Below are 12,081 nucleotides of genomic sequence, written 5' to 3' on the forward strand. Positions count from 1 at the left end.
TATTGCAGAGCTAAAGATTGGACATGAACCAGGAGCCAGCACAATCATTGAATAATTAAGATAAACATGACATCTGAAGTTCAACAGCATGGCAGCTACAAGGCTCCAAAACATGTAGCTTCACTGTGGAGGGGACCATAAGCTCGATATACCTTCTGATAGCCATGACCCCTCTGTGACCTTCCATGACGAGGTACCTATCCAGTGAGGAACATTTGCCAGATTTGTTGTAAGGATAAGAACACATGAAACCACTCTGAGGGGCCTCCAATGTCAAGCACTCAAGTGACATCACACTCCTGAGAACATGGCATGTCAACTCAATCAAGCTCTTTGCAGAGGTGAATCCTGTGATCTTCACACTCCTAAGGTTGTGATGCTGCAGTTCTTGCATGTGCCTCAGATCCGCAGGATCTTCGAAAACCGAAACATTCTTCATGTATAGCGGCCATACCTATGTGATACAAAAGGACATAATTAAGTCATGTTTCCACCATAGCTACTAAATCATAGCAATATGAATGCCGACTCACATTCAAGTCAAAAGTCTCCAGAGAAGGAGCAGCATCAAAAAAGGAAACCAAGGACAAATAATCATAGTTTGCCCCAGTAAGAGCAATGCTCAAGTGTCTGAGGCGAAGGAATTTACTTTGCAGCATTGGTGCATGGGCCCTCTGCATAAAAAGGTCAGACCATCAGATTAATTATGCACCAAGCAATAGATTGTATAGTATCATAAGATATGCCTATAACAAGTCAACAGTCAGCTAAAGGATCAAGGCAAGAGCTTCAAGATTTGGCATGCTGGATGGAAGTTTAGTATGAGCATAAAAAACTGAACCACAGTAGGTCATGTATAGGCTCTTCATTTGCAAAGTTTCTCCAAGTGAGAGTTGTACTGCGCTGACCCCTCCATATGAAAAGCTGGAGATATTTGGTGCTTCATTGTCTATCACTCTCAGATCGATGCACCCGCTTACCTCCAGGTAGTTGAGGTGCTGCAGTAGGCGAGGTACCTTCAGGGAAACTATCCCATAGCAGCACCTGAGTTCCAACCGCTCCAAAGCAAGAGAATGGGAAAGAACGAACCCTAACGCATCCCCTGTGGTACGCACAAAACAAAGATGTCTATCCTATACAATAACAAAACGGTAATGGTAAAAATGTTTACTAAAATGATGTATCTGACCAAATATGTATTTGACTAAAGTTTATCCTAACCAATAATTTACATCTTTTTTTGCTTAACTAAAGTTTATCCTATCGGATGCTTTTACAGTTTTTTGGCTAAAGTTTAGCCCACCGATTAACTCTATTGTTTGGTTGAGTTAATGCTAAATTTTAGCATTTCAATGCAAATATAGTCATAAGCCCAAAGGCTTTTGGTAGGTCCTCTCTTTCAGCTGACTGTCTGTTCTTTATTAATTATACTACGTTCTTCATGTATATGCTAACAATTGGCCTCGTTTACTGTTGAGAAATCGGCTACGAGAGAGGGAAGCACCTCTATTTATAGATAGGCAACTTCCACACTCTTCGATACAAAATATCCTAACTCTAGAACTCTCCTCATCCTTATCTAGTTTCTTATATTTCTACCATGCTAAAATATTTAGTTATAGAGTATTCTATACTTCACTATGAAGCATAACAATTCTGGCTCATACATTCTCTCTAATTTTTTTTAGAACCTTCTTACCTTGTTATGATATTATCCTTATACATGACAAAGTTAGTCTCTTGAGATCTCCACAATCTTCTAGATTGTTTCAAGTATATATTTCATATTTCAACACTCACCCCGTGCACGCACTGCATTGAACTAGCTACATGCAGCAAAAGACTTGTTGGATCATATATTTATTTCGTATTTGACTCAGCAGCAGCTACGAGCTCCCAGCCCGTACCCCGTGCTGGCTCCAGCTACATCATGGCGTCAGTGACCAGGACACCAAAAGAAGCTATGCAATTATTTCCATTCCTAGCCAATAAACAAGATGGAGTGTGTATAATCATTATACAATTGTTTATCAAATAGTAGTAGTTTATTATTTTTGCTATGGATCAATGAAAATAGTTAGAGTAGTCGGTCTGGAGTTAGTGGTTTCATTTTAATTAACTGTTACCCACAAATACAACGCATCTACCGGCGCGTGCACGGTAAATAAAAGATAATAAGTTAACATGCCTGTTTGGCTAGACTTATAAGCCGGCTGAAAAACTGAAACGACTGATTTGTTGTGAGAGAAAAACACTGTTCGGTAGCTGATAAGTCGGCTGATAAGCTGAAGCGAACGTGACGACGGCGCTCGCCATCCCAACGTCCATACCAACTGTTGGAAGTCCATTTTCAGTATAGGAGTATGAAATTTCTATTGTAGATAAAAAAATTGGATGGAAAACCAGATAAAAGAAGAGAAACAGAGCTGCACGGGCACGAGCACATTGTCCGTACCACTGGCCCCAAAACTAGTAAAAACCTTGGAAGAAAGAAAAAAAAGAGGGAGTCCAATTTCCTGCCAGTTTCTATAGTAAAATAGTAATTTTTTTTTTTGCCCCCGTGGCGTCAATCTCTCTCTCTGTCCTGGTGTTGCGTTGCCTGCTTCCTCCCGCACCGCACCGCACCGGGACGCCGCTTCCCTGGCTTCTCTCTCCTCCGTCTCTCCCTCCCCTCCCGCCGCGTCCAAACCCTAACCCTAAACCCCTCCCCCAGCAACCTCCGGCCGATCTTCCCCACCCCCACTGACCTGGCTGCCCCCCTCCCGATTCGCCACGCTGGCCCCGATTCGATCGATGTAGGTGACCAAGCTCCCCGACCCCAACATCATGGCTGCTGCGGGCTGAGGACGGAGGGGACACGCGGCCAGCAAGCGTCCATGGCATTGGGAGATCTCATGGCCTCCAGGCTCGTCCACTCCTCGTCCTCTCCGTCGCCGTCGCCGGCCGCGCCCCCGGCGCCGCTGCCGAACCACCACCACCACCACAACAACCACGTCACGGATGACCTCCCCGTGGCGAACGGGCCGGAGCCCAGGAATGGGCTCGAGCCCGCCGAGGTGGAGAAGCCGGAGCCCGTGGCGTACCTGCCCCAGGTGGTGGTGCTGTGCGAGCAGCGCCACGAGGCGCTCGACGAGGCTGCGGCCGCCGCCGCCGGGCCCTCCACCACCGGCCTCGTCTCCAAGTGGCGCCCGAAGGACCGGGTAATGGATGCGATCACCAGTATGCGGATGCTGTTTCTACTGATTCTGCTATATTACTTGATTGCTCGCTAGATTGGGCGCGTTTTGGCTTCTCGGGATTCATAGGTCTGCGATTAGCTGAGCTTAAAAATTGTAAATTAGGGGCAGCGGCTGCCGGCTTGTCGGGTGAAGTGGTTATGGTACCAGCAAACTCACTCAACATCATTAATCAATTTCGGTTACGAAAACCATTTAACTGCAGCGCTGCCAGATGGAATGAGACCTCGAAAGTCATGGGATAAGTAATGTTTCGATCACTAGTCTTGTAAGCAGGATAATCTTCTGCTTCCCAAGTGTCTCCAAAAGTTGCGGGGGCTCTCAGGGCCAGGCTTAAATATCATCATGCTACTCCTTTTACTGTATCGCAGTGATTGGCTTTAATAATAATTAATACAAAAGGGGAATATTGTAGCCTGCCATGACATCAGACTCGTGCACATTTTTAATTTCATTACCAGTTAAGTAGATAACCAGTGTTATGACCAGTCTGTTTTTGGATAAAATTTCAAATTACCAAGTAAACAGTATTACCCTGGAGGCCTGGACTTACCTAACAGGTCCTGTCATTGTTGTGATGATTATGGTGGCCTCTGCATACCTACATATACAACACAATGGAAATTGCGCAATCCTCCAATGTTTTTGGGATCCACTAGTTGCTATTGCATTCAGAATGAATGGCTAGTCGCCCTTCCAGGCGACACTGCTTATCATTGACTGAGTGACTTGCATCACATTGTTAAAGAGATACGCAAGTTTCACTGGTGTACTGTTGGTGAAGCTGGAAGTTAAAACATGGACAAAACCTGGATTGTGGATTGTGTCGTTTAGTAGCCAGTGGCCGACGTAAAGTTCCCTGCCCAAGTTATTAGTGTCAACAATGGAGGCTTAAAGAATGCTTATGAGATTCCACTGTAACAAATTACTATGTCATTATGGAATTTGTAGCTATTTAATGTTTCTATTGTCTCTGGCCATGAGATGATTCTCTGTATTTTCTTGTATGTTGACGGCATCTTTTACATGACATTTACCAATGATGGATTTGGTTGTACAGATGAAGACTGGATGTGTTGCACTTGTACTATGTTTAAACATAAGTGTTGATCCACCGGATGTAATTAAAATTTCCCCTTGTGCAAGAATGGAGTGCTGGATAGGTAAATTCTTATTCGATTCAGCTCATCTTCATATGGATATGCTCTGCGAGTTAGGATGCACTGGAACTGCTTTTCACCATTTGTATAAACTGTGTCTTGCTTTTCTCAGTGCCAAGTGAAATATTTTTAACTGGATGTAACAGCTACAATGAAACTGTCTGGCACCTACTGTTCCCATATGACATTATTTTGCTTCATTTTAGCTGATTTTATGCATCTATCCCATAGTTGAATGTGTAAAACTGGCATTTGGTGGTAGATGAATTAAGACTTTCTAGTGTAAGATACTGCATCACTTGGAATTTTTTGTCGAGAAAGTGGAAAATTCACCGGATTTTAGGCATGATAATTCATATTTGTTGTTAGGTTTGTACTTAAATGCTGTTATTGCACTCGGGAATTGCCTTGACATATGTTCAATTTTGTTTCTTTCTTTTCAGATCCATTTTCAATGGCACCTCCTAAAGCCCTTGAAAATATTGGAAAAACATTGCACTCACAGTATGAACGCTGGCAACCTAAGGTGAGGAACTTGCTTTTCTGTTTAACGTCTGTGGTATTTTGAATTTTGATGTTGATTGTTTGCATCTTCTTGTCCTAAATCCTGATGTCACTTGCAGGCTCGTTACAAGCTTCAGCTAGATCCAACAGTGGAGGAAGTGAAGAAGCTTTGTAATACTTGCCGTAAATATGCCAGATCAGAGAGAGTACTTTTCCATTACAATGGCCATGGTGTCCCAAAGCCTACAGCTAATGGTGAGATTTGGGTGTTTAACAAGGTAAATGTTACTAAGACACTGTATTACTTGCTGCATGTACTTATCATAGGCGCTTCTCATGAAATGGTCTTTTTTGCATTTTGTTGCAGAGTTACACACAGTATATTCCCCTTCCAATTACTGATCTTGATTCATGGCTAAAAACACCTTCCATTTATGTTTTTGACTGCTCAGCAGCTGGAATTATTGTGAAAGCTTTTCTAGAGGTATGCTATACGCTTCATTAATGCATATTTCTCTTATTCTTGAAGTTGAAGGTAATCATGATTTATGTCTCTGTGTCTTTTTGGTTCCAGAGTTGTCTAATTTATGTAGTGATTTCTTTTTACTTCAGCGCCTAGACTGGAGTTCTAGCTCCTCTGCATCTTCACAGAAGGATTGCATTCTTCTTGCTGCCTGCGAAGCACATCAAACACTTCCTCAGAGTGCAGAATTTCCTGCTGATGTGTTTACAGCTTGCCTCACAACACCCATCAAGATGGCATTGCACTGGTTCTCTCCCTCCCTCTCCGATCTCCATTGTCTGTACTTTTTTTTATTTAACATCTTGTGCTTACATGGGGTCATGCCTATAAACTATGCAGGTTTTGTAAACGATCATTACTCCGAGGTTCTATGGATCATTCTCTTATAGACCAAATCCCCGGAAGGCAAAATGACCGTAAAACTCTTCTTGGAGAGCTGAATTGGATTTTCACTGCTATTACAGACACTATTGCCTGGAATGTTCTTCCTCATGGTATGGCGTCTAGGAGATAGATATAGTTCTTTTGAGAAAAATAAAATCAGAGAAGATTATTTGAGTTAAAAATAAATGTCTAGCTGTATTGGGTTTATGATAAAGTTTCACACTTTCACTGTGCAGATCTGTTCCAAAGGCTTTTCAGGCAAGATCTTCTGGTTGCTAGTCTCTTTCGCAACTTCTTGCTTGCTGAGAGAATCATGCGATCTGCTAATTGTTCTCCAATTTCTTATCCATTGTTGCCGCCAACACATCAACACCATATGTGGTAGCTAACCTGACTAGTTCTTATGTTGTTACATTAGTTATTCAGTGCATTTTGTAACTCACTAAATCTCAGGGACGCATGGGACATGGCTGCTGAGATTTGTCTTTCCAAGCTTCCTCAGTTAATTGCTGATCCAAATGCAGAGTTTCAGGTTTCCTACTTGTTACCTAGTCCTTTAAGAAATACAAAGTTGTTGTTAGTATTGTTTTGTCATCCTAATATAATCACTTCAGTATAACCAAATTTATCTGTCTTCTAATTCAAACCAGCCAAGCCCATTTTTTACGGAACAGCTGACGGCTTTTGAAGTGTGGCTTGATCATGGTTCTGAGGACAAGAAGCCCCCTGAACAGTTACCTATAGTTCTTCAGGTACAAGATTTTTATGTTACAGTTTCGTACAGGTCAATATCATTTGTAAAACCCAGTTTAACTCTGCTGAAGTACCTCATTGCCCTTCACTTCTATAATTCTATTTTAGTATAGTAAAATGTTTCGCATGTTTTCCCCTGTCTACCAGATTTCTTTTCTAGTTTTCCTTTTCTTACATCTTGTGTTTTTGTGCAGGTCCTGCTTAGTCAGTCACATAGATTTAGAGCACTTGTTCTGCTTGGAAGGTTTCTTGACATGGGACCATGGGCAGTTGATTTGGTTTGTAGTTGAACTCTTCTGCATGTACCTTTGTACAAGTGTTTGTTATTTATGCTCCGATGTGTCCAAACCGCTTTGCATCAATGTTTTAGGCCCTGTCTGTTGGAATCTTCCCTTATGTGCTCAAACTGCTTCAAACAAGTGCAATGGAGTTGCGTCAAATTCTTGTGTTCATATGGACAAAAATTCTCTCTCTTGATAAGGTATGCACTCTTCTGTGGAATCTTTTGAAGTTCCATTGTAATATAAGGTTCAGGTGTTAACCTTTATGCTTTTCCCTGAATGACAGTCGTGCCAGGTTGACTTGGTTAAAGATGGAGGACATGCATATTTTATCAGGTTTCTTGACAGTTTGGATGCTTACCCAGAGCAGCGTGCTATGGCTGCTTTCGTATTAGCAGTTATTGTGGATGGGCATAGAAGGGGTCAAGAGGCCTGTATTAATGCAGGTCTTATAGATGTTTGCCTGAGACATCTGCAACCTGAAAATCCACATGATGCACAGACAGAACCTTTGCTTTTGCAGTGGCTTTGTTTATGCCTTGGCAAACTCTGGGAAGATTTCCCTGAGGCTCGGTTACTTGGTCTGCAATCAAATGCACCAGAAATTGTAGCTTATTTGTTGTCAGAGACACAACCTGAGGTACAATGCCTTCATATTTCATCTGTTCTCCCCTTCGCTTACTTCACAAGATATTTAATCAATATTTTGGTCTTGCCAGGTCAGAGCTTCTGCTGTTTTTGCATTAGGGAATCTCCTGGATATGGGATCAACATCATTAAATGGTGTCGATGATGATTCTGATGATGACGAGAAATTAAAAGCTGAAACAATTGTCGTTCGAAGCCTTCTGCAGGTCTCCTCAGATTGTAGCCCCCTTGTTAGATCTGAGGTTGCTATAGGTATGTGCATTAGAAAATATATCGTTTTTCATATAATATTCTTTTTATTGTGTCGAACATAGAATATTCTTTTTAACCTTTTGGAAACCATTTTGAGTTGACCTGATTATTTTTTTTCCAGCGCTTACTCGGTTTGCATTGGGTCACAATAAGTATCTCAAATCTGTTGCTGCTGAGTATTGGAAACCTCAAACCAATTCATTGCTGAAGTCACTGCCGTCACTAGCCAATATAAGTAGTCCAAACAATGCCTACAGTCCCAACAACATTCGACAAGGCAGCAGTGGCCTTGGTTCTCATATTGGTCCTGTGCTAAGGGTTGGCAGTGATAGCAGTGCCACTGGCCGTGATGCAAGAATTTCTACGAGCAGCCCGATTGCAACAAGTAGTATCATGCATGGCTCTCCCCAGTCAGATGATTCTTCCCAACACTCTGATTCAGGCATATTACTGAAAGAGAATGCAAGTAATGGTGGTCTCAGCTACAACAGATCGAGACCTGTTGATAGTGGCATTTATTCTCAATTTATATCAACTATGTGTTCTGTTGCTAAAGATCCTTACCCAAGAATTGCAACTATTGGTCGGAGAGCACTGTCCCTTATAGGTGTTGAGCAAGTGGTAATGAAAAATAGTAGATTTAACAGTGGAGGTACACATCAAGGAGAGACATCTGCACCTCCATCAAACTTTGGCATGGCACGCTCTTCTTCCTGGTTTGATATGAATTCTGGTAAGTTGTAAACTTGTAATCACTCACTTTCCTTGCTGTGTTTGGAGGTTGGAACACCTCAGTTTTGTGCACTGGTTGTTGAGGGGAAGTCAATAATTATTGAATGAGTCTTCCAATATTTTGCAGGAAACTTCTCAATTGCATTTAGGACACCTCCTGTTAGCCCCCCTCAGCATGATTATCTTACAGGATTACGCCGAGTGTGTTCTATGGAGTTCAAACCACATCCTATGAATTCACCTGAGGGCTTAGCTGGTCCCCTTTTAAGCTCTGTTGCGGCTCCCAGTAATGCTGAACTAAGTATACTTCCCCAATCAACAATCTACAACTGGAGTTGTGGTCACTTCTCTAGGCCACTTTTAACTGGTTCTGATGATAATGAAGAAGCCAATGCTAGAAGAGAAGAGAGAGAACAAATTGCATTAGGTTGCATTGCTAAGTGCCAGCGATCCTGTACGTGGCAGATACATTGATTTGCATTACATTATTGTTATCGATACTCTTGCTTATTTATCTGTTGTTTTTTTTCTTGTTGCTGACCATGGGAATAGCAGCTTGCAAGATGACAAGTCAAATTGCTAGTTGGGATACAAGGTTTGAGACGGGTACAAAAGCAGCATTATTGTTGCCATTCTCTCCAATCGTCATTGCAGCTGATGAAAATGAGCAAATAAGGTGAAATTATTATTGCAATTTGAAATTCTAGTGCTTGAAATGCACTGCTGCAGTTGTGCTAAAGTTCTGTCTCATGTCAGAGTGTGGAACTATGATGATGCGCTACCAGTGAACTCTTTTCAAAACCATAAGTTGTCCGAAAGAGGGCTATCTAAACTCTTGCTTATCAATGAGCTTGATGAGAGCTTGCTTTTAGCTGCCTCAAGTATGCCTCTCTTCTCTATGTTTTTCCTTTTATGCATATCTTCCTCCATTGCACTATCTAATTTTTATGTTGCAGGTGATGGAAATGTACGTATATGGAAAAATTTTACTCAAAGTGGAGGACAAAAACTTGTAACTGCTTTCTCATCGGTTCAGGGTCATCGAGCTGCTGGTCGCAGTATTGTGATCGACTGGCAGCAGCAATCTGGTTATCTGGTACTATTCTGTTATTTTCCCAGTCGTTCGGACTTCGGTTTTTATTTTATGCATTTTAGGTTGTTCTAACTTCTGATACATCTGGTTACTTGCTTCCTTTTGTTGCCCAATAGTATGCATCTGGTGACATGTCTTCTATCCTGATATGGGATCTTGATAAAGAACAACTTCTCAGCACCATTCAGTCATCTGGTGATGGTGCAATTTCTGCGCTGGTAAGTTCTTGTGCCATGTACTGTCTTAGTAATTCAAATATGAATTCGAGAACATCTTTCTGTGATTTGACTAGGCTATCTTGCATTTAGTCACTGTGGAAATAACCATAGATCTGTGATTCTGTTTTCTGTTATGCGGTTCATGCTGTGTACTTGTTCCTGTTTTACTTTTATATTAATCACTTGCAACATTAGCGTGTAACTGGTATCATATAATCAAGGGTTTGTATTTGATATGTAAGTTAACAACAGTATGCATGCACATTTTGCACATGCGTCCTCCTAGACTCCTAGTAAAGTAGTAATTGTGTGCAATTGAAATTGCTGTGTTTTTATGAGTGAAAGTGGCTTTTGGTGTTGCTTCCTGTATGGTTGTCAACTTCTCCCAATTAGGTTGAACAATGTGAGCAAGAGCAAGAGGCAAATCTTGGAATTTTCCAAAGGATTTGCTCCTGTCGTGTCTTAAACTATGTTTTTCTTTACTAAAAAATAAGTACTCTGCTTCTGAGTAATGGTCTAACAGCTTTATCTTGTTATTCTCCTGTAACGTATTGAAAGATGTTTCTCAAGAACACGTGTATTTTCATTCCGTAGGCATGAAATTAACTGTTCGATTGCTTTAAGTATTTGATTCTTGCTATGCAGCAAGTTTTATGTTGATCTTGTTTGCATCGTCTGTTCTTGAGCACGACCTTTGCTTGTTGCGTCTGTTTCAGTCTGCATCTCAGGTCCGCTCTGGACATTTTGCTGCTGGTTTTGCTGATGGTTCTGTCAGGATCTTTGATGTTCGTTCTCCTGATAGGTAAGTACAGTAGTATCTACATCCTTAGTCATTGTGACAGCATACCTTGCGTATGTTGTATGTGCCTTATCCAATGTCCTCCTTCCTCTTCCTTTTCTGCCTGCTTAAATTTTTTTTTTTTTTTGCTCTGAATATTCTTTTCTTATACTGTAGGCTTATCTATACAGCAAGGCCACATGCCCCAAGAACGGAAAAGGTTGTGGGCATAGGGTTTCAGCCTGGGTTTGATCCATACAAGGTAAATACTACCACTTCTTTGCATTGCTATGTTTTTTAATTCTCAGCTGTTGAAGCAACTGTGGGCTTGCTCAAAGCTTTACAAGGCTACCTTTTCTATCATTTATGGTATCGCAGATTGTAAGTGCATCTCAAGCTGGAGACATTCAATTTCTTGATGTTAGAAGGGCAGCAGAGCCCTACCTGACTATCGAGGCACACAGGGGTTCCCTTACAGCCTTAGCTGTTCATCGGCATGCCCCAGTTGTTGCAAGTGGTTCAGCCAAGCAGATGATTAAAGTGTTCAGTCTTGAAGGAGAGCAGTTGACGATAATTCGGTACCAGCCGTCATTTATGGGCCAAAGAATAGGCAGTGTAAACTGCCTTTCTTTCCACCCGTACAAGTCACTCTTGGCCGCTGGTGCTGGTGATAATGCTCTAGTCTCCATCTATGCTGAGGAAAATTACAAGTAAGGCGAGGTCTACATCTCTTGACATGCATCAACAATGAAACCAGTAGGCCTTATGTTTTTGGCCAAGCGATGGGTCCACGCCATGGTCCAGCTACAAGATTAAAAAGGATGATGTGAAGCATGGTCACCGATATGGTGGTGATATGACCGGGGCTCTCGGTGCATATTGCCTGTTGGACGACGTGTGCAGTGCAGTTTGTAAGATAAGAGTGAAGCCAAGATTCATTAGCCTCCTTGCACAAGGTTTGTTAACCCCTACCCTGGTCCTGTCATTGAACTTGGAGGCTTCCCCCCAAATAAATTAATCATACCTAGGTTAACCGAAATGTAAATAGTCACCTCATTCGGGTTTGCCCGTTCCTTTGCTTTTGCCAACTGTAAAAAGGTTTGGAGGTGGTTGATACCATAAATCAGGTGTGGTGTAGGGGCTACTGCTGCCTGGGCAAGTGGGGTTGTGCATACGGGCCCAGGTAGAAATAGAATGCATGCACATGTCTCCTGTATTCACAGATGGATGTTGAATAGATAGATGCATTTGTCCAGCTAATAACATAGCGCTAGAGGGGATTGGTGTGGCCTGCATGAACGAGTCTTTGTGCTGCTTGTATTGTAATCACCGGACAGATTGTCCATTTGTAAATATGACTGTACAGTTGTCAGGCAATGTATTGTGTTCTTCCTTGTGTATCTTTCAATCTAGAAGTGAAAGTAAGGAAAAGAAGCATGGGCGGGCTTTCAAGTCCTGAGGTCTCTCCTTGTGGATGGATATCACAAGTGTTTCTCCTGAGGTCACGACGTTCGGCGTC

At 42.0% G+C, this 12,081-nt stretch overlaps 1 protein-coding gene and 1 pseudogene across 3 annotated transcripts; one reads left to right on the top strand and one right to left on the bottom strand.

Annotated features, from left to right (window-relative positions):
• Window positions 1-55: 55 nt before the first annotated feature.
• LOC117864954 (uncharacterized) lies at window positions 56-2,828 on the bottom strand (annotated as a pseudogene).
• LOC117865629 (regulatory-associated protein of TOR 1) lies at window positions 2,608-11,962 on the top strand. 3 transcript variants are annotated; one of them, XM_034749853.2, is made up of 23 exons: window positions 2,610-3,200; window positions 4,297-4,399; window positions 4,840-4,922; window positions 5,020-5,178; window positions 5,268-5,384; window positions 5,513-5,670; window positions 5,763-5,917; window positions 6,044-6,188; window positions 6,261-6,339; window positions 6,458-6,559; window positions 6,755-6,838; window positions 6,931-7,041; window positions 7,128-7,481; window positions 7,561-7,741; window positions 7,863-8,474; window positions 8,601-8,927; window positions 9,026-9,149; window positions 9,230-9,354; window positions 9,430-9,569; window positions 9,683-9,784; window positions 10,501-10,586; window positions 10,740-10,824; window positions 10,941-11,962. In XM_034749853.2, exons 1-23 carry the CDS (start codon window positions 2,877-2,879, stop codon window positions 11,274-11,276), a joined length of 4,092 nt encoding a protein of 1,363 aa, XP_034605744.1. In that variant the 5' UTR covers window positions 2,610-2,876; the 3' UTR covers window positions 11,277-11,962. The 3 variants fall into 3 exon arrangements, with proteins under 3 accessions (XP_072151480.1, XP_034605744.1, XP_034605745.1); XM_034749854.2 differs by having other exon boundaries at window positions 9,029-9,149; XM_072295379.1 differs by having other exon boundaries at window positions 2,608-3,200; window positions 9,230-9,569.
• Window positions 11,963-12,081: the final 119 nt, after the last annotated feature.

Source organism: Setaria viridis, chromosome 7 (assembly GCF_005286985.2).
Source record: "Setaria viridis chromosome 7, Setaria_viridis_v4.0, whole genome shotgun sequence".
In the NCBI taxonomy this organism is placed as follows: domain Eukaryota; kingdom Viridiplantae; phylum Streptophyta; class Magnoliopsida; order Poales; family Poaceae; genus Setaria; species Setaria viridis.